The 22,878-nt window shown below is 41.4% G+C and overlaps 1 protein-coding gene across 7 annotated transcripts in view; it reads right to left on the bottom strand.

Moving 5' to 3' along the window:
• The window catches only part of LOC125745776 (lysine-specific demethylase 2B), a 48,153-nt gene that overhangs the window by 21,496 nt on the left and 3,779 nt on the right, over nt 1–22,878 (bottom strand). For 6 of the 7 annotated variants that reach the window (XM_049018967.1, XM_049018968.1, XM_049018969.1 and 3 more), the window contains 8 exons: nt 21,089–21,267; nt 19,681–19,787; nt 15,021–15,114; nt 12,633–12,786; nt 11,854–11,969; nt 7,843–7,969; nt 6,688–7,028; nt 5,772–5,855 (listed from right to left, as the gene is read on the bottom strand). In XM_049018967.1, the coding sequence (XP_048874924.1) occupies nt 5,772–5,855; nt 6,688–7,028; nt 7,843–7,969; nt 11,854–11,969; nt 12,633–12,786; nt 15,021–15,114; nt 19,681–19,787; nt 21,089–21,267 (1,202 nt within the window). Of the gene's footprint in view, nt 1–5,771; nt 5,856–6,687; nt 7,029–7,842; nt 7,970–11,853; nt 11,970–12,632; nt 12,787–15,020; nt 15,115–16,735; nt 19,575–19,680; nt 19,788–21,088; nt 21,268–22,878 lie in introns of those variants that run through there. The other variant, XM_049018973.1, reaches the window with a different exon arrangement.

Genomic DNA, 22,878 nt, shown 5'->3' with positions numbered 1-22,878 from the left:
TTTGCTGGAGGAAGTTACTGGATCTGCCAGAGAGATGTTGTCATTATAACATACGGTACATCATCACGGCCCCTCAGAAGAGACAGGAAAATTAGCAGGATGCTGTTCTCTGCCAGCAAGAGCGAGCATTAACAAAACACAACGTTTTAATTTTGAAGTCAGGCTAGGAAGGCTATTAAAATCACTGACCTTTTTGTGAAGTAAACTGCTTAATGGTACTATGTTTGATAAAGAAGATTTTTCATAAATAAAATCAATTAGTTTACTTTTCCTTAACCGTTTCAATCAACAATAATGTAATGCATTTGGCATGCATGGAGCCCCAATGCACCCTGCACTGAAAATTGACTCTTTGTCTAACTTTGTGTGTGTGCATGTGTGTGTGTATACCACTTGATGATCAACAATACACACACACACACACACACACACACACACACACGTACAAATATAACACAACACAAATCACCACAAACAAAAAATTACACTAATGGCTTAAATCAGCTACTGTTTGAATGGCAGTTCATAATATAAAGATTCTTACAGATCCCAGTCCTGACACGTTCCTTCACAATTTGCACTACCGTTTTTACTGCACCATTAGTGAAGGGGCAGAGGACCACCTGTCTCACGTGCGTGGTCATGCTGTCAGCTCTGTTCACACACAAACACACGCATATGCTGCATGCACACAGTGTAAAGGCATGAAGCACACTCTAATCCCTCTTTATACTACAGGGAAGCATTTTACTTTGATCAACGCGATGTAGAAGAGAAACAACAGAGTGCTAAAAAAAGTAACCATAATGGCACAAAATGTCAACCGTACTGCTGTGATTGAAGAGGTGAATGGGGATGAATTCCACCTTCATGTGTTTCTCTATACCCTGGTTATGTCTCCCATAAAATAAAGAACTGTATAAAATTAAAATTAAATTAAAGGGGGAAAAACACTACACAACTGAAGGAACCACTAAATAGCGTAACAGGAAAGTATGTGGAAAGAAGAGAACATGGGGAATAGAAAAGCTCATTTTGGAATAATATCTAACCCAGATATATCACAGCACAAATGTAGCTAAGATTCTGCAGTCATAGGGTGGGGGTGCAGAGAAAAATTACCACACAGCAGTCTCACATTGTAGCTCTGCAGCAGAGGAATCTGAAAATGCAATCTTTTTTTTCCTCGTTCTGGAACAACCGGTAGCTGCCCTGAGGACTGAGCCAGCCCGTGCTGTAACTGGTTTCCTCGGAATCGCTACGTTCCACAGCCCCACTGCCTACACACTGACAGACACACTCACATACAATGCACACTTGCACTCACATGCAAGCGGACACACACTCACACAAACACACGCACACGAGCATGCACACATGCACATACAAGAGCAATGCGCACACACACACACTCACAAAGGCTGCATTTCGCTGAATTCTGCCAGAGGTAGAATAGGAAAGGTGGAGGCGGGCTCAACACACACACACACACATATGGGCACACACGCACACACACACTCAAACTCGCACAATTCCTTTTCTCCCCCTCTTCACAAAGACTGATGGTACAAAAGGATGAAGCACACTGACGCCCTGGTTGTGCCTGGCCAGCGACATGCTAACCTGCTCTGCCTCCGAGTCGTAGTCCTCATCATCAGCGCTCAGCGACATGGCCATGGCTGCCTCATAGTCCGTCCAGCGCGCAGCTCACTGACATGGCTGCAGCCTCAGCCTGCTGCCGTCTGCCAGTTGGCCCTCCCCTCCACGGGGGAGCGGGCGCCTGCACCAGCACAGGAACCCGAGCAGAGGGAGCTCATGAATATGCGCTGGGAGGGCCTGGAAGAGGGAGGAGGGGGGAGGCCGCAGCAGCCAATGAAGAGGCAGATGGTGTCTGATTACACAAAAAAGGCGGCCCACAAAAAGAGGCCCAGGCATTCAGTGAGGGGGCAGGGTGGAGGCATGGGTGTGTAAGAGAAATCACTGAAATAGGCTCTCTGAAATGCTGGCTGAAACTATTCCCATCAAACAACAAAAAGCACACACATTTTGCCATTCTTAAAAAATGTATATGTAGCACATTTTCTCTGTGGCTGATTAAAAATGCTGACTTTGTGCTTGTACAAAATGTACCATCCTTTTCTCTGGACTCGATTATTCTACCCTTCATGTTTGCAGCTCTGCCATGCTTTCATTTCCCTGGCCAGTCCCCCACAACTGGGACAGCAGAATCTCCATTGCAGGAAATTTAAAGACAGCCTCAGAACACACAACTGTATCAAGTTTCAACTGGCAGTATTCAGGAGAATTCTTGTTCATGTAGATTAAAGGAGACAAATGTCATTATTCCCTATTAGCGTGTTAACTAAGAAAACAATAATAGTGAGAATACATTATCAAAAACTAATCCTAAGTGAAAACATTCCTGTATTTTATCTCATAGAATGTTGGCAATGGTTTTTATATTAATGTTTGACACTTCACGCGGTAAAATTTACAATCCTCTGGAATCTTCAGCAGTGATGGATTAAATAAAGGATGTCCAAGATTGGAAAGGAAGCCAATAACGTCTATCTAAATGTGTTGTTTAAGTGAAACACCGAGCTCCCCTTTGATATTCAAAGATCACACCCCCCAACACTTACTTAATAGGTAATTTATAGAGTTTTTGTGAGGGTGAAAGCAAAAAGCTGGCAAATATTAGGTATCTAATTTATAAAAGCATAAAACAACAACAACAGACCACTAAATCACACACAAGTACAGTGAGAAACCACACGTCATGGATGGGGAGGGATAGCAGTCTGACAGTTCTAACGGCATACAAGCTCACATAACAGTGCAGCTTTACTGCCAAAAAGCCTTGGTTCCCTTTTTTCTTCACATCACTTCAGTATGCCAAATAGAGGAAAATACATGGGAGGAGCATTGTGTTTATGGTGATGACATGGAAAAGAAGCCTTCGTGAGTATATATTTTTTTCCTTATGTCCCGATTCCGCAGCCTTGGGAGATTAACAAAGATAAGCAAGCAAATAAACAAACAAACAAACAGGTAAAGTATACTGTTGTGCAACGTAGAATTTTCTCCCAACTTGCACAGTGCTGCTGTTGACAGACCATATGACCAGGAGGAATAGAGTCCATTTACACTAAACAAAAAACAGTGAGAAAATAGCCTTTTAAACAGTCAAGCAATGAGTCAGCACAATCCAGAATATCCAAGCTCTGTGCTTTTTTTAAAAAATATATTTTCTGTAGCACTACGAAGCACTTCTCTTTTTACAGTGCACATTTCCAGAAACAGTTTAATTTCTGTCCTATCAAGTTTACATACTTGCATAACTGCCAGGTTCACTCAGAATTGACGTGGAATGTGGAATGTAATTTAATTACAGCAGTAAAAGATAGGACTTTATTTTTACAGCACAGAGTGAGCACTTCACTTCTTCAGTACATAATGGCAAATTCCAGAGCAATCTGCAATGACTCACACCCACTGGACTGTGTTCATCTTTACAGGCACTTTTATGCTCCCTCCTACATGAATATTTTTTTTACCATTGACTACTTTACAAGCATTCAGATCTCAATCAAAGCGGTGGATTACTGTACACCGCCGCTGGGGCTCATGCATATGCTAATTCTGTTATCTGCAAAGATGGGAAACCTGTTTTTAGCCCACATGGTAAAAAAAAAACCCACCTATACTTGTTTGAAACCTGTGCTGATTTATGCACACATGGTGAATCTCAGCCAGAGCGCACAGCCAGATACCACTGGATAGCTGCATGAAATTATGCTGAGTAGTTGCCAAGGACTTTATGATCGTAAGAATACTGAAACCGCAGTCGCTCTCTTCCAGCTTTTTGCTTCGCATGCCCGCACCTAACATTCAAGACACAGGAGGAAACAGCCAATGGGAGCCATTAGCACAAATTTCTCAGGGCTGCTTTGCGTGCCTGAATTCTCAAATGCTGCTAAGTCTTCCCTCTTAGCAGTAAGCAGGAGCAGCAAGTGTGCAAGAATGAGTCAGAGTATATCAGGTTTAGTACAAAGAAAGGTCAGGATATTATTTGCTGACCTGACAGCACATCATGGCAAAGGTGTGAAAAGCATTTGGCCTGGTTTATCAAGCTTTTGCACAAGACCAAAAACTGCACCCTGCCTTTTTGCTACAAAATAAAACGTTCAGTGCACATTTAAATTGAAAAGAAAAAAGCAAAGCATATTTAAAGCAGATTTTAAAAAACAGAATACAGTTTAACATTTTTATTTGTAAAAAAATTTGCTCTTATTATTGTGTAAAAGCACTGTCGATGGTGTGCATTTTAACACATAGAATACTGTTAAAAACCAACCATATTCAGTGCATCTTCGTGCAGAATACATTTTTAGATATACATTTTTAATGCAGAGCTGATTACTTTTCTCTGTGGCTCATTGACCTGTCATGTCATCAAAGCTGGTCAGTTCTGCAAGGTGGGATTCAGGCAGATGTATTTCTAGTCACAGTTTAACCATAGTTTATCCTAGCATCAAGGCATATTGGTTGCCCTCTGACCAATTGAAACAAGCCTCTTTAAGCTCAACATCCCTCAGATAGTACCAGATGCCATAGATGCCAGCCTTATGCACCAATTTATTCATATTCCTTGCCCACCTCCCCCCCCCCACCCTACACACAGAGCTGGAAAAACAGGGGAACGCTGGAGGGTTCTTCATAAAGCAGCAGAGCTGGAAACAAATTTCAATATCATACTCATTACACCTTCAGCAAGCTCCTCACTCGAAATGATGCAAATGTGTTCAGCTGGAGCTCCAGGGAGCAGATGCACAGAGGAGAAAAAAATGCAACAGTATTGAAAACTGCAGCACAAACAGTGCATGCTACAGTATATTGCAGCCTTTCCTAAAAACATTTTGGACTATCAATGGAAAAACAAGGAGACAACCTTTAAAAGCTGGCATAAATATGCATTCAGCTGCTGCCATCAGTACCATAGTACAATACCACCTGACCATTGATGTACACACAGAGTCAGAAATGGAGCTCCCTCGCAACATTAGAGAAAGTGTTGATATTCCACTAAAATCTGTGTAAAAACACTTGTCCTCGCAGGACCTGCTAGACTTGCAGAAATCCACAGTACCTGCAATAGCTGAAATGCAGCCCCAAGTAGCTCTCAAAAACCATCACTGAATGAGGAAAAAAGTCACAGCATTGAGCCATAAGGGTGGTTACACTATAAGTCCTAATAAGAATGACAAGTTGCAACACCAGCACATTGTTTGTACTATTTAGCCCTCCGAATAAAGAAAAAATAATGCAACAGGAAGCAGTTTTATTTTTTCCAGATGCAAACCACGGGACATTATGAAATGGGACAGGTACTATTTGCACAGACAAATCATTTTATTGAGACTCAATGAACAAACATACATTTTATGTGCTGATTTGTACTCATCATAGAGGAGTACTTGTAGCCAGGGTCTTCTTGTTAAACCACACAGATGAAACAGTGACACGGCAGTGTGAATGTTAAACAGAGCATCATGCTAATGTAACAAGTACTATGAAAGAGAGCTCTCCACCTATTCCTGTCAGCTGCCATCTTACTCCACCTTTCTATGTTGCGTGAACAAGAACACAAATATTCTGGTGTACATTCCCAATGAAATGGCACAGGAAAGGAACTGTTCTCTTTCCAAATGACTGAATGTAGACCAATGTAGAGATATCCTACTCTTAAAAAAAAGAAGTTTTTCTCCTACCTTGGATTTCTTGGGCCAGCAGACAATGGGCACGCCAGTCAGGGCCAGCTCCGGGTCGTCGTCAGCATGCTCCTTCAGGACAACCTGGCAGGCAATAGGGGTATGTGATGAAGGTCAGCTCAGGGTTACAGACTGACAGATCCTCTTCTAGTACAAATAAGCCAACAGCTGCATCAAAACCATCCTGAGTCATACAGGGGCACCATTTTAGGCTTCAGTAGTGAATGAATCCCTCGCTTCTATCCTTAATTAAATCTCCCTTGATACGGTCAGGTCTAAACTGACACACAGGAAGCAAATGACCACTGTGTAAAGTTTACACTCTCCCATCAACAGGATATGAGAAAGGTAATTTTAGAAAGAAAGGTAGACAGCATTGGCTGATAATGTAATCCATTTGATGCTGTCCCTTACTGACTGACAGTTTACTTCTTTAATCTTCCCTTGGCTGCAAGTGACTGTATGCAAATACAGCCATTGGCAATGAACAACAAAAGTCAGGATTCCTCCAAATACCAAAGGCTTGTCCTATCGTTTCTGAATTAAAGACGCAGACACTGCAGTATGACAGAATACTGTACAATTTTCAAGCTTGTAAGCATTTTGCATGAACTGGTTTCACCAGAACCCAAAATAAATCAGCCAATTCTATTAAAAGCAAAGCACAGGAGGAAGGTTTTACAAGAAAAAGGCAAACAAGCTGGTTGATTAAATGTGGTTAAAATATATCACATTAAGGTGTGCCTGTGCAGTATCCCAGGAGGATTATTTACAGTGATCTGTTTGCAGAGAAAGCTGGTTGTCATTGGTTACTGATGTAGGTGACATCCATTATCTTGTCTGTAGACAAGAAAACTCCAAAGAAAAAAACCATTAGTCAAAAGTGAAACAAGGAGAAGAATGAAGTGCAGCTGACCTTCATGTCCTCCAGTAGACCCTGCGGGTCCTCAATGCCTTCTGGAACACACTTCTTGTTTTCAGGAAGGGACTCCAGCTTTTCTACAAGAGCCTTTAGCCCCTTAAGTTCAAATTCAGTTAGGTGGGTCCATTTACTTGGGGGTTCTGGCACAGGTGACCCTGTAGGGGTCCTGGGCAGGTCTACTGGGTTAACGGGAGTGTCATCGGAGTCATTTGTGTGGGCCTGTCTTGGGGGACGAGCATGCCGCTCATCCTGCAGCTGTGTCTCGCAGGAGTCCTCTTCCATGTCAAGCCTCGAGTCAGAGGAGAAGCTCTCAGTGCTCAGCTTCCTATCAGCATCTGAGAAGCAGCAAGGAAAACAGAAAAACAGGCAGAATAATAAGAGAAGAGATAAAAAGAGGGAGAGCAAAGAGACGAAAATTATGAGAAAGAAAGTGAGAGAGCGAAGAATGGGAAGAAGGAAAAAGAACAGTAGCAGACAGAGGCAGACAAATTATGCCTCCAGGGAACCCAATGCCAAATTAATGTTCCCGTTCCCCATGTTGTACAACACAGACTTTCATAAAATTTTCAGGTTTCATGAATGGAAAATGGGACACTTTGGATAAAATACTTTGAGAATGAGCCTCCTCATTTTATTATGCTGTTCCAAGAGATGTGAAATACTGCCACCCCATGGAAGTAACAGTAAATAATTTAACATCTCTTGTGTAACAAAATAATTAAACACATGAACACAATATATAACCACCTAAATAGCTCTTACTAAATAGTGATGGTCAGCAACAACGCAATACACTCAGAAGGTAAAAGTGAATATAGCTCTCTTTCCCTGTTTTTCGTGTAGTTATATTGTGTTTTTACATATATGGATGACTAAATGATATACCTAAAATGATATTTATAATCATGACAAATGCTACATTCTGAAACTCTAGATGCAGAAAACTCAGGAGTAATGCCAATTTACTCCTGATAAGCGTACTCCTGATGGTGATGTATTTTTCAGAACCAGAAATACAAATATGGTTTTACATGGGAAAATAAAAAATGGATTTTTGTCATGTTCTTTACCCCAGAAAAAAAACTGCACAGATTTCGTTTTTTAACAAATACTTGAGGGCTTTTGCTTTTGTTATCGGCATTCGCTTACCAATTAACACAGATTCCCTCCGGAACTCGCTGCTTAGATGAGACCGTTTAGCCAAGCAGTGCACATATCTCTCCACGACATACCAGCACATCTCATAGTAGAAAGGATAGCGGAATTTGGCATGAACCTGAAACAAACACGTTTCAATTTCAGATGGGAATTTAAAAATGGCCCCATCAGCACAAACAAACATATATGAATGGACTCAACCCTACCCATTTCTCACTTTTATCCTTCAGAAAGCTATAATCAAAAGCTGTAATGCTGCATGTACACACCAAAATACAATGAATGCATGCACTGCCACCACTGTCTTCTAGCAGCTGCAAGACGTTTTACAGTGCATAACTATCACTGCTAACAATTTTATTCTCTCTCTGATAGCCAAGCTGAGAGATGGGCCTCTACATAGAATAAATGCTGATAATGAAAGTCTGCTCTGCCAGAAATCTAAACATGACACAAGAATGTGACTTCCCTCCGAAGCTCACCGTCCAATCCCCTCCCAGCTCCTCGGATGCATGCCGTCTCAGTGCCACTGGGAATACAATCTGACTCTCACAAGCGTTTCATACACTTGGCTATATTTATCACACAGAGAGTTTATTTTACATCGAATAAGCGTTTCAGATTCTTCTTTTTCAGTTTTTTTTTCTTTTCTACTTGTTTTTTTTTCAGTTCATGTTAAAAATAGAGAGAACACAACTAACAGCCCTAGAGGAGGAGAAGTGGAAACTGGCACGCTGGGAAGTTCTTGGATGGCTGTCATTTCTAAGAATAGTCTCCATAGCAGAGAGCACTGCAATGTCTCCATAACATTAATACCAGAATAAAACAAATACAACTATCAGCGATCACAGTTACTCATGCCTTACAACTACTGCTGACAGCCTCCTCGGGTGTTAAGCCCTTCTCCAGTTTTACTACATTGATAATAATGTGTACCACAGCATGGATAACTTGTTTTTCCCCAAAAATGTACATTAATACTCATTTTATCCAGCAGGAATTACAGATGCAATGTACAAACCCCTCCCCCAATATTACCAAATCGTGTAACATTCATGCTGTAACCTGATTTTCTTCATCCAGATGATATGATATGAAGCTGTGTTCTCCTACAAACGGCCTTCGCATACCACACTGTCCTCTGTGACATATGGGTAATATTTAGGTCACACACATGCATACACTTAGAAGCACTGCAGAAATCCAAGCCTGGCAATATGAAGCACTTATGGCTGTTCAGCTTCCATCCATCAAATATGATTATTACAGGATCGCCCCAGAGCATGTCAGGAATTGCACCACTGGGATAAATACTGATTAGGCTGAAAACTAAAGACTTATATTTCGGCAGAAAAATGTATGAAATCTATGATGCACACAGGCATCCAAGCCACCAGTGTTCCTAGTCCACATTAACATTGGCCTAATTTCCCATTTGGATCTTGTGATAATTACACTTTCCCAGCAATTCCCTGACTCGCTCACTAACCATTAGTAAAAAAATATTACTAGTAGTAGCAGTAGTAATAATTAAAAACTTTAAACATATTATATAAAATATTAAATGACATTCATTTATATTTCATTTTATTGTGATAGATGCTATGCCACAGTAAACTGTTACGATATTATAGTATAGACAATGCACTTATCTGAACTGAATAAACATGTACATAGAAATCCAAAAATACCGCATTGCTACAAGCCCAACAGAAAGCAAAGGCTGAAACATCAGACAATACTCTTATTAGGACAGAACAATGACCGGACCCACAGCTGTATGTTGCTACAGTATTGGGATAACCACCCGTGTCTGGTTGAACCCCTTCATGACCGAGAGGAATCTAATCATTCTGGTATACTGATGCCTCACTGGACCAGCATCAGGTCATCCATATCAGTAACTTCTTGGAGAAGACATTTTTGTTAGTTTTTATTGTGCTACTCTTAATTTGCATAGATTATAATACTGAATTGTGCTTTTGAGCATATATACATTTACTACCCAGATAAATATTAAACACTTCCTTTGGTTGCTTAAGACATGCACAGTACTGTATTAAATACTTAAGTACTTAAACACAGAATAGTTGTGAATATGATTGCCTAACCTGCGATGTTAAAGTAAGATTGATATGTTACTGACATCTTTCAGAGCAGAAACTGTACAACCACAGCTGCAGGAATTCAGAAGCAACCGAGATCATTTTTCAATGTCAAGACACCAGACTCTCCTACAATTGATTTTTACTCTAGCCATTTTTAGAGAATTGACACTAGAAAGGGTAAAATGGGGGGAAAATAAAAGTCTTATGTTGCTATAGTGCAAATATCATCATCTAGGAACACCATATTTGAATTAATTAACTGTTTTGCAGAGAGGACCATGTTTACTAGCTAACTTTTGGTTGTTGGTGTAATGATATAGGGGCTAGCATCCAAGCCTGAAGAGCGAAGGACTGGGTTTTGTTCAAGCTTTAAGTCATTGTAAAAGACCCTTTGGGTGCTGCATGTCTGTAAAGTATTAAGTGGTAATGGGAAAAAAGTGTCTTCAAAACAGCAGGGGTATTGCTCTGCTATATCAGTCATTGCTCAGTTTATTCTAAAAGACAACCAAAAAAAGAAATCAAAACCAGATGGACAGCGGGTGATAATATCACAAACTGTGGGTTTGAATTCTTATTTCCCTCATAACTAAGGCCAGGTTCTTCAAAAGTACAGACTTTATGAGCATGGTCACCTTAGCTTTTCTCACAGAATCACACTGGCTCATTTAAAATGGGCAAAATCTCCTTCATAGGACCAGCCACACATTAGAAACAAGCGACTAAAACTAGGAAGTTCACCCACAAGCTAACTTTAATGAAATAATCTATACGAGAATAAACTAGATACAATGTTCATAAATGTAGCATTACACTAATATGCAAAACAGGCCAAATTAATGCCCCATATGCCCAAATAAAAAAAAAAAGAACGAACCAAATATTTGTTTGATCTAAACTCCATATATAACGTATCCCCAATACAGCACCTATGATGTATGTCTATAAAGTCCAAATCCCTGTACAAATTCCTTTTCTGTTCTTGGTTTTAATATGGAAACATCCTCAAAAGCTGACAGTAGTCAGCTGTCACCCATATTAAAAAACATGAGAACAGCAGACTGTTCTCCTGAATCAACACCCTATACAAACACAGTCTGTACTGCCAAGAAACCTTTGTGGTCTGCATTTGATTTAGATCTTCAGAACAAAACATTGTTACAAATAGTTTGAAGATAAACAACTGCAATTGTGGGATATTTGTGCAAACCTGTAGAAAATCCTCTGGCAATCTCGGAAGCTAAAGAAGATGAGATTATCTGGTTTTACTTCATTTGCCTCCCTCTTATAAGAAAATAGAATTAAGCAAATGAGTCATTTTTGAAAAAACTTCAATTTTTATAATAAATGTTCAGACCCAGTCCGAAGTAATCCTTCCAAAGAACTCAACCACAACCTAAAAATACTTAAAATAACTTAATGCAAAACAGAAGTAAAGGGATGGAAATTAAATATCTTCATGAAGAGATTAGCATACATCCATGAGCTGTTCCGCTCCTGAGTCTTTCAGAGGCAATATGCAAGTGTGCAAGCTATGGTTGATAAATCCTTCTTATTACGCTTAGTCCAACATAGCGCTTGTCTGCCACAAAATAAATAGGCAAAAGTGACACAAACACAAATTGCTAATTGTTCAGAAGTTCATTACAGAGATATTACTATTATCGTCAACATTTTACTGTAAAAGTCTTACATTCACTAACAAAGCCAGGGGGCAGCAGGAAAACACTGGAAGACAAATGGAGGGAGCAGGGATTGTGGCATAGAATCACTCCCTGACATCAGTGCTGTGCAGTCAATCATAGGATCTTTAAGCAGGACAGGGCACTAACAGGTGCATTCACTCAGTAACAGGCAACAATGGCAGTAAGGAAGCGGGGGGCACAAACAACGCTACCTTTGTTCTGTTCTCAATCTCATAGATAGTAAGCTGCATGGGAATGTTAAAGCTGTGCAGGATGTTCCCACCAAATACGAGCGTGTCCTCAGGAGTGTAGACAGCGTGAATCCACCCTGCAACAAAACATATACGTCACCTGGGGCAGGCAGCTGCCATTAACCAGTAGGAGGTGCTAGAGGTCATGGCATGTCGCTTCTTTGCAATCGTGTGATGAATGTATATCCCGATAAAAGGCTGCTGGTCACAGGGACCAAACTCTGCATTCTGAGAGCTCTTTGAAGAGTAAATTCATGTAGCCTTTTCATCTTCGAGCCATTGGGGACTACACCAAGCATGATTTTTCACTACATTACTTTGATGAGGCCACCTGTGAGTGAGTAACTTTAATGGCTTCAGCCCTGCAATACACTTGCTAGGGATTGGCATCAACCCAGTCATAATTAGTTAGCATCATGTCATACAGTCCACTAGAACTAACATCCTTTACAATGAAACTTTTACATTCCAGAAAAGCAGTTTTCAACAAAAAAGCAAGACTAACAAATCCAATCAATTATTTCTGCTTTGGAGACAAAGATTTGTGAAACACAGTATCATCAGTACCAAATAAAAAAGGACTGTGCTTATAGCCAGGAAAATTATCTGCCTAGTCTATCTATAGTATCTCTGAATTAACATTTTACCTCAGGGAATTTCATTACACTGTGCGAAAACGTGTACTGCCTTATAGATGGGATGGGTCCTCAGGGATATTGGCGACAGTCAGTCATGCTCACCTGAAGGGATGAAAAAGGTGAACCCCTGCTGCAACTCCACCCTCTGGCAGCCGTCAGCACGGTCACCCAGGAAAATGTCACTTTGCTTCCCTGAAAGCACCCAATCCTCATACAGAGACAGGTTGTGGGGGGTGGGAGGGACAAGCCAGAAAACCTGGAAGTGGCAAGAGGAGAAGCAGACAGGTGTTACACCAGAGGCATTATACTCCACTGGTCAGAAAGCCAGAGGTTAACTGCAGCTGTCAAGCAATACAAGCCCTGCGGAGAAGTGAAGCTTAGAGCCCAAACTGATGTGTATGAAACACCAAGCAAAATACTTTAAAATTAGAAAAAATGGAAACTAACAAAGAAAGCACATATACACTGTTTTAAAAGCAAAGACCCATTTTCTAACAACTAAAAAAATTGTAATATTAGCCTTTTGGCAATAGCACTTCTACAACAGCATATAACCCATAACCCTTCATCTGCATGATCAGACCCATTACCCCACCCAACTAAATCAATTAAGTGGATCACAGCATCCTCTCTCTCTCTCTCTCTCTCTCTCTCTCTCTCGCACACACACACACACACACACACACACTACTCCTCTTAAAAGAGGGCAGTATGGGAAACAAATCCAATTTTCCATACCCCCCAACCCCCCGGGGTGTAGCTGCATATACACAGTTTTTGCTGATGCTGCAGTCACAGAGGCTTTGCGACAATGCATACAGTGAACAGATGTGTGTATCCGCCCCCTCCAGCAGGCTGAGATTAAACCTGGTGATGGCTGTGGGAGGGGGGTGGGGGGACACACAAACTGGAACACTTTCCACGTGACTTATCTGTTACAGCACAGGCTTGGTGATAAAGGGAGGCTAATATGTAGCAGTCATATGGGCAGATGGGGCTAAGTGACGGAAAATGATGAAGCCCCCACCTCCACCTACTCTCCACTCACAGCACCATGTAAATTAACTCTCTGGGAGTGGATAATGCTTCCCTGGGGAGGTCCCTGCACTCATTTGTACTTTTAGGTAGGAAAACACAGATAAAATACAAGTTAATTTATTCAAGATTGTTCTTGCAGTCCCACACTACGATTTTATTTTTACTTTTTGCGTTACTTAGCTGATGCATTAATAAACCTAGTTATATTTTCCCCCATATATAGCCATGGAAAAAAATTAAAAGACCCCTCTATATATTTTCAAAACAATCTGGATATTTAAATCCTAGTTTAATCATGGTTCTGCTGGCAGAAGGTTACACAGAGCAGTAGGTTTCTTCCAAGACAGCATCATACAAGAAGGTGAAGTAGGAGACAATTGGGAACAACCAGAAACCAGCCAGGTAAAGGGTGGAAGCTTCTTTCTAATGCCAGAGATGGCTGTTAACTTATCAAACAGTTTCTCATGAATCGTAGGATGACATCAAGCAACCTTCATGGGGAACATTAAGGGTAGGTGTGAAGTGCACTGCTAGGACAGTTCGTATCAGGCTCCTAGGAGGACTGAAGCCCCACAAAGCAAGGAAGATGCCTTTCATTAACGAGAAGTAGAGATGAACCAGGCTGCAGGTTGCAAATATAGACACGCACACACACCCATAAACTGAGAAATGAGTGAAACAAAAATTGTGAGGTGGTCTCAATTTTTTGACTTGAGTTCTCAGGTCAAGTACCCTGCTCAATGAAGCTTCAGCAGAGCTCATGGGATTTGAACCAGCAACCTTCAAGGCCCATGCCCTTAATGATTTTGGTACAACAATACATTAGGGTTTTAACTTCTTGCAACCTCTGATAAGCATGTCCTTCAGCTAGACCATTGAACAAATTGACCCTGTATTAAAAACGCACATTTAACTAAATAAGTAATTTTTCTTACAAGTCACAATTTTAATTAAGTTATGTCTACAAACACAGTGAAAACAGATCATAGTTGTACATCCCAAAACACTGCTGAGATGCATGCAGCAGTCTACACTCTGTATGCTCCATATCTGTCTTTATTAAGGAAGCCAGGTCAAGGAGAGAAGAAACTGCTCTTATTAACGTGAACAACATTTTCTGTCTTGTCTTCAGCGTGATCACATAACCCTTGCAGCAGTATGTATCCGTGACAAGCATAGCACAAAAAAAGACTCTGAGTACTACAAGCACGACAACTGGATTTCCTGTAGGTGTTTGTATTTCTCAGTCTCACTGTTACTAATTTTTCAAAAACTATTTATGACTGGAATTTATTCTGAAGAGGTTGCCTGGGTTTGAGGCGTAAGATGAGTTATGTGGAAGCTGTTTCTTAGACAGAAATGCGCAACACAGTAGCTTTATCATCATTAAGCACTGAGTAATATCGAAAAACAGGTTTTTGTAAAGGGTGAGAGCTGGGGTGGTGATCATACCTTCCTTCCCTTGTGGACGTGGTACCATACAGATGTGCCCCCAAAGTCGATGTGGAAGTCAGTGAAGCAGCCCTTCACGCTCATCAGGCAGTACCTGAGGGAAGGGGGGACTGTATCAGCAATGGTAGCTCAGTGGCTGTCCCTCATGCCTGGACACAGCAGGTGTACCTCTCAACTTATCGGTCTATCCATTTCTTGCTTGAAGAGCCACTTTAGCCATGTCTGCAAGACCAAGAGATACTGCTCTTTTTGAAAAAGCAAGCTACACTTAAGGCATTAAGCTGTCAAATGTACCAGTGCGATTTATAGCAGTGAGCTCTGATAATCAGGCACGAGACAAAGTGTAGAACATGGAGATGTGGTGAAAATTCCATTCGTTCTACAGTAGTGAAATCCGACCCATTTGCAAGAGCCCTGCTTAATTATGTGCCATGCTGCAGCATGGAGGAAAAAATAGAAAGGATCAGCTAAATAGATTCACTGTTTTGTTTACAATGGGATAAGTGGAACACAACAGTATGCTTTTCCATTTTTGGAATCCTCTGCAGAATGACTTCAAAGTGATAAATTAATCATCCAATGATTCTTCGGGATAGAGGACTTGTAAGACAAACTGCCATAAAAAGAAAATGGACCAGACTGTGCTCAACTAAAGGGACAGCTCACCGGGTGCAGAAAACAAAACGCAGCACATCGATGACAAATTTCTGTGTATCATCTAACATGCCGTGATGCCATGAAGCCCAGTGGTGGGATCCTGAATACTGTCATTGTTTAAACAGTGACCTTATTTTATAGTGCAGGTGCACTGAACACAGAAAACAGGTAAGTTACATCATGTTGTTCCAAAAACACCAAAAGTCAAGGGATAAAAATATTCATAAAAAGAACAGCTCCCCCCCATTCACCACATTTTGCCTTTTTGGCTTGTTAGCCTTGGTTTTTTTTTAGAAAAACGATTGCTGGTTAAAAAGAGAACAAAATGGTCACCTGTCTTCCCACAGCTCGCATCAGCAGCATTCTGTGAACACAGATGAGATCATTCGACCTCACCACCTGTCCTCGTCCAGCATCCACATCCACACAGGTTCAGCACCTTACCAAGCCTTTCTTCCTGTTAAGCCGTAAGACCTGGCATGCTGTACCAACTTCAACATACATCCCAGTATAATTAATAACCCATAAGTCTGTGTGTGGTGACACAGTTACGAAGAGACTGACAATACTGTGACCTTGAGTACCGAAATAACAAAAATAAGGTATAAGCACACTTTTGATATATGATATACATATGATGAAAGTTTCTCAGAGCAAAAACGATACACAATAAAAAACACAATACAAGACACATTCTACACATATATTACATAGTAGTCAACCAGACTGTCAGGAGGAAGTGGGCACCTGCCCAGCATGTACTAAGTATACAGATCTGAGCCTGATGGCTGGACCAAACCACATGGTATGTGCCAGGTGACACTGACATGCACTGACCCCACCTTTCCCTCAGTCAGCACCCTGCCGCTGCACACCAAGCCTCCCAGGCAGGCAAGCAAGCCGCCAGCCAGCCAAACTCTGCAAGCAGGAAGATGTCTGACGATATCTCATGATGGCTGACGTGCCATGAGGCATGTACAGCACACACAAAACACACCTGAGAGCTCCTGTTGCACACCTTTAGCCAGGTTATGGATACCAATAGCAGGGCAACCTACCAGATGGCTTCTCATTCCCCTCAGAGCCAGCCAGCACACATCCAGGGCCCATGGCATGGGTGGCTGCGCAGCAGAGACTTTGTTTTTTTTGCCACCCCTCTCCCTTCCTGGAGAGCTTCATTGAAGAAATGAGGGAGAGAGGCAGGGAAAGAGAGCAGGAGAAAGTGAGAGAATGAGAAAGTGAGAGAGTTAGAGAGAGAGGGAGAGCGAGAGAGAGGGAGCAAACAAGCATGAGCGAGAGAGAGAGAGTAAGCAAGAGAGAGAGAGAGTGAAACAGAGCAAGAGAGGGAGAGAGGAGGAGCAAGTGGCTATGGTTGCGTTCCTTCATGAAGGCACCTGATTGGCTGAAGGGGCTCCATAGAGAGGCTGCTGCAGCCTGTGTGGAACTGGCTTCCACTATGTAGAAGCCCTGCTGCCTAGCAACCAGCAGGAGCCATGGATGGTAGCAGAAGACAGCAATGTGAACTGCTGCTGCATCACCATGCGTGTGGAGGAAAAAGATGTCTGATTTTGCCAGCCAAATAAATGTGGACAAATACATAACATTTCTTCTCAAAGTTTGAGTTTAAAGAGCTTACTCAGCTCTGGCTGGAAGCTCAAACCATCCAAAACATGCTCTAAGACTATACTGCACTGCGGAAAAATGGTACAATCAAACCTCTTTGCAGCCCAGTTAGGAAGTAGCATACGCTTTCGAACTGCTATACTTTTTTTGGCTGCCACATAGTCAGTTAAAAACTAATAAAGTGCTGACAGCAAATGGAGAGGAGGCCAACCTGCTCTTACTTTATTCTGTCAGTAAGACCCTAATTCATGGGAGACTTTCGCACAATTACAGTTACATTACAGCTCACAGCTGCCGGTTGGAAAATGGCACAATGCTGTTTTCAGGCTTTGTAGTTGCAGGTAGCGTGGGCACTGGCAGACATTGATGCTTACTAATTTGTAGCGAATCCTTTCCAGTCGGCACTGATTGGACTCTCTGGTTGACATTGCTGGGATAGATTAGAGTAGTGGCCCCATGGTGAGTCAGAGAGCCCTCTGCTCATTAATCAAGCTGCTGGAATAGCATCTAACCTCAGGGAAACAATCCCCCCTGTGCTCAGACCCACCTGTCAGCACAAATCATAAAGAACAACTCTCTGGGGTGCCAACACAGCAGCACAGAACTGAGCAAGCCCATATCCACTACCAGCCCCCTACCACCATGCACAATCATGTCTCTTTACATCTCATTATCCTCCCATTACAACTTTTCACATCTTCCAACAGTTGGCTTGTCTTTCAGAAAATCACACATTAAACGAACCTAAACAGGACATCTACTTTTTTTTTTATTAGTTTCAACTACCACTTGATCCAAAAAAAAAGAAGGTATAAATCCTCTAGGGTCAAGATCTTCAAACAAGCCTTTTTTTAGACCTTGTTACACTGGCCAGTCTCATTTCATCCTTCTATTTCATTTAGATTGGTCAAAATGAACTTAGTATCTATTAAAGAAAACATTGACTTAGGAAACTGAAGACCATCCCCTAGACAAAATAAATCAGAAACTAAGATGATTTTGATTTTGCACATTTTGTACACAACTCAGGTGCCAACAAATTTTAAATCAATTAAGCATCAGCTTTTGTACTACACATACTCTGCATATACAACAACAAGGCAAAACATTATAATCACCCCCCATGTAAAGTGAATAATAAATGTCATGATCTGGGATATATTAGACAGTAAGATAAAGCTGAATACTCCTAGATGATATGTTGGGGGCAGAAGAAATAGACGGGGATAAAGATGTGAATGGCTTTGACAAGGGTCAGATCATCTCCAAAACGGCACAGCTTGTGGGGTGCCCACACTTAGCCGTGGTGAGTACCTACTGAAAGTGGTCTGAGGAGACGAAGAAACTGTGAAACGTCAATGAGATGATGGACAGCCAGGACAGATCGATGTGAGATGAGAACGAAGGTTATCCAGTGTATTACAAATCAAAAGAAGGGCTACTGTGGCTCAAGTGACAGATCATTTTGATGATGGTCACAGGAATAATGCATCACAACACACAGTGCATGAAGCCCTACTGTGTACGGGGCTACAGAGCCGTAGATCAGACTTGTTGCTCTAACACATCCCACAGATTCTTGACACCTTCCCAGTCATCCACGTGATGGAACAGAAAACGGGATGGCACTATTGATGGTGAACAGGGGTCCACATGGATACTCTGACTGGCCTGTGGTTATGTAGCCCCATACACAACAGGCTTGATGCCCTGTGTGTCGTGACATATTACTCCTGTGATCACCATAAAAATTATCTGCTATGTGTATCACAGTGTTCCTTATATTGGTTTGTACCAAAGGGGATAGCCTTGATTCACATCCCACATGGATGAGTCCTGGCCTCCCAACATTCTGTTGGTGTTTTGTGGTTTTTCTCTCCTCACAGCACTTTCAGAGATGCTCTAACCCAGTTGTCTGACCATAATGATTTGACCCTTGTCAAAGTCACTCAGATTTTTATCCCTACCCATTTCTTCTGCATTCACCATGTAGACTAACAGTACCAAATATTTACCATCTAATATATTCCAGACCTCGACACCCATGGTTTTTACAAGGTAATCAACATTATTCTCTTTACATGGGAGTGGTCATAATGTTTCAGCTTAGTGTATACTCTCTTACTACTGCAAGACAGCTCTCAAACCAAGAAATTACAGCTTGTGTCTTAGTTAAGAATGCTGTCCACTCCATTGCTTCATATAACAAAACAATGCAATTTTAACCTCAGTGGTATGGAAATTAATTGACCAGCCTGTAAGCAATAACCATAATTTTTGTTGATCATTATATATCTCTATATATATATATCATATATCTCGTATGAATGAACAGAACCAATCTGTAAAACAGCATGAGTCTTAACAATCTAACACTTACTTCTGGACTTTGGGGTACTTCATCTCTGATATGATATTTGTAGCCTCAGTTTGCTTCTCTTTCAGGTGGGGAGGCCACACATTGTCTACCCAGTCCACCATGTCCACCTGAAACACAGGAAAGAGTTGAATGGGGTCAAATTATTGGCTTAAGGCATTTTCACACCTGTAGTTCAGTTTCTCTGGCTCGAATGAGTTTGTAAACTTGCAACATTTTCTTCTTGGTTCAGTTTGCTCTCACACAGAGAAAAATTCAAGTGACGCAACAACGCGCCTCTACAAACCACATGAGAACGTTCATTCTGCTTATTGGTCAGATGTGTCTATGGCAGAAGCAAGAAAGTAAATACAAGATACTGCTTCCCCTAGGTTTACAGCTTTTTTTTGGGGGGGGGGAGGAGGAGGAGGAGGCAGACGGACACCGACAGGATTCATGGTGTTCTTTCATGTGTTTCTTTTAATGACAGCAGTCAATATAACAACTGAACTGAACATGAGAACATTTCTTTTTATGACAATTATCCACAAAGAGCTACTCTGGCTGCTACTCGCAGGAGAGCGAGTGTTGCCATCTTCACCACCCTGGGAGCGTTTAAAACGCAGATATTTTCGTCTACTTTTCAGGTGGTTGACGCAACATATTTTCGGACGCACGCTCTCTGTCCGCTGGTGGGAGTGTGCTCACCTGTATGTGTGCTCGCACATCGGGGCGGAACTCCACCATATGCGATACAGAGAGCAGAGGAGAATTGCAAACGCGTGACCGTGTAGAGACAAAAATGACAAGCTGTTGTGTAAATAAGATAAATAACATAAGGCTATTTAGTTTGTTTAATAAAAGGATAGACTTGTTCTATAGGATAGATAACCTTAAATGAATTCTGTTGTGATCTGGCGCTATATAGAAAATAAAATTAACTTCACCTTCAAGAGGGGGCGGGGCACCCCTCTAATATAATGGTAGGGGAAACACTGCAGGAAGAAGAGCTTATGTCCTGGGCTATGCAGTTCAACATCTCTCAGTTTTATGTATTGTTGTCTCCGTATTTTTACTTTCACATGGTAATGTTCAGTTGACTGGTGAAATTCTCTCCTTCAGCCCTTGACTGAACTTGATTGATATCTGGTGGCTCAAACCCATTGTCTCCCTAAAATCTTAAATACATTATTCAATTATGGTCCTGCAAGTCCAAATCCAGAACGTTTTCAGGCACTCATTACTCTATTAAGACCTCAGCGTGTTTCAGGTGATCAAACTGATTTAATCAAGACAATTAGAGCCAGAAAATTCAGTGCCTGACTGGTACAAAATATCCAGGATTTCACCTTCCAGGACAATAATTTTCTGACTGCAGCACTAGCCGGCTACAACAATCCTCCCTCTGCCCTGTAGGACGGAGCCACTGTACCACAATTGGCCTCTTAATAAGGTTCTCAAGCTTGGTGTGGCTGAACTCGAGGCTGATGACGTTGAACAGTTTGTCCCGCTCTGCCTCCGGTGTTTCATAGTAGCGGACAAACTGAGCCAGGCTCATCTCGGAGCCCTTCTGGGTGCTCACATCCATCACATCCACCGCTCGTCGACTGCCTGCATGGACAGAGTGCATGCATTCATAAAAACAGGCATTTGTGGGTCAGCACCAAAAACACAACATGTGACAGCGCATACAAACTCACAGTGCATGATATCACAGTGAGCATTAAATTCAGGGATAAATAATAGTGCCAATTGTCAGACAGAAAAACAGCAAACACAGATACTGCACAAATATAGATGAACATAAGTAATTTCTGTAAAAGATTATTGTCATTTGTACATGAATATAATATGGTCCATTTTAAGGTTGTAGATGTGCAAGTGTGAGTGATTAGTGTGTGAGTGTACTCTGAGATGGGTTGGGACTCCATCTTGGGTTATTTTCCGTGCCTTAAGATAAAACTTCATTAATTCCACGAAGAGAAATTTCAGACTGCAACAGGCTGCACGTTAGCACACCACCACATCTTTTGCGAGCTCCACCCCACCATCACCACGACCCTGAATAGGACAAGCAAGTACAGCACATGGATGGATGGTCCATTCTAAAATAGCTTGACGTTTTAAAGTTAAGACTGAAGTGCAACAATAGAAATACCCAACATTGACCAAAGGCTGCCACTAGATGGCACACAAAACCCATATTTGCCTGGTTCTCATTGTATATCTTTTTAAATTGCTTTAACTGTACTGGGGGTGTCTACCCAATAATAAATATTCAAAACAACATTAAGTACAGACAAATCACATTTTCCCTTTTTTTTTTTTTTTTTAAACACGAATGCAGCCTTCATACAAAACAACCAACAGATTCACCACAGAGCAAATGGAATGGTGTGAAATGTAAGAATGAGTAAACTGAAAAGGAGAATGGAGCTGCAGGCATTTGCCCAAACAGTAATAAAACAAAGATAAAAAAAAAATCCACCATGCACACAATTGCTAACAACATGGGATGATGTTGCTATGGTACTCTGTCAGATTCTGAACACCATCATCTCTTTGGACGCCTCTTTGATCAAATGTAAACAGGAGAGTTTGTTGGGCACTGGCAAACATTGACATGTTATTCACCCTACTGTATGACTCCTGAAAACATAAATGGTATGTTTATATATCATAAGAACATAAGAATATACGAAATTTACAAACAAGAGGAGGCCATTCGGTCCATCAAACTTGTTTGGGGAGAATTCAACTAATAGCTCAGAGTTGTTAAAATCTTATCTAGCTCTGATTTAAAGGAAACCAAGGTTTTAGCTAACTACACGCTGTGTGAAGAAGTGCTTTCTCAAATCCATTTTGAAATGTTCTCCTGCTAATTTCCACCCATGGCCACGAGTTCTAGTATTTAAACTAATATTGAAGTAACTATTTAGCTGAACAGCATCCAGACCTGTTAGATTCTTATATACCTGGATCATGTCCTAGAAGCTAGCCCTAAACCCACAACATAATACTCCTCATTTCCAAATAACAAAAAAAGTAATAACTTCAGTGCATCACCAAGACACTAGAGCAGGGATGGCTGGCCAATCTTATCCGCAAAGGACCGGTGTGTACACAGGTTTTCACTGCAACTCCTAAATTAGGTCACTAATTAGAGGACTGATTGGCTGAAGAGCCTTCATACCTGGGTTTGAACAGCCCAAAAACCTGCAT

The sequence above is a fragment of the Brienomyrus brachyistius genome, chromosome 7 (genome assembly GCF_023856365.1).
Source record: "Brienomyrus brachyistius isolate T26 chromosome 7, BBRACH_0.4, whole genome shotgun sequence".
Classification (NCBI taxonomy): Eukaryota; Metazoa; Chordata; class Actinopteri; order Osteoglossiformes; family Mormyridae; genus Brienomyrus; species Brienomyrus brachyistius.
The sequence above is the reverse complement of the archived record's forward strand: the minus strand, read 5'-3'. Positions and strand labels throughout refer to the sequence as shown.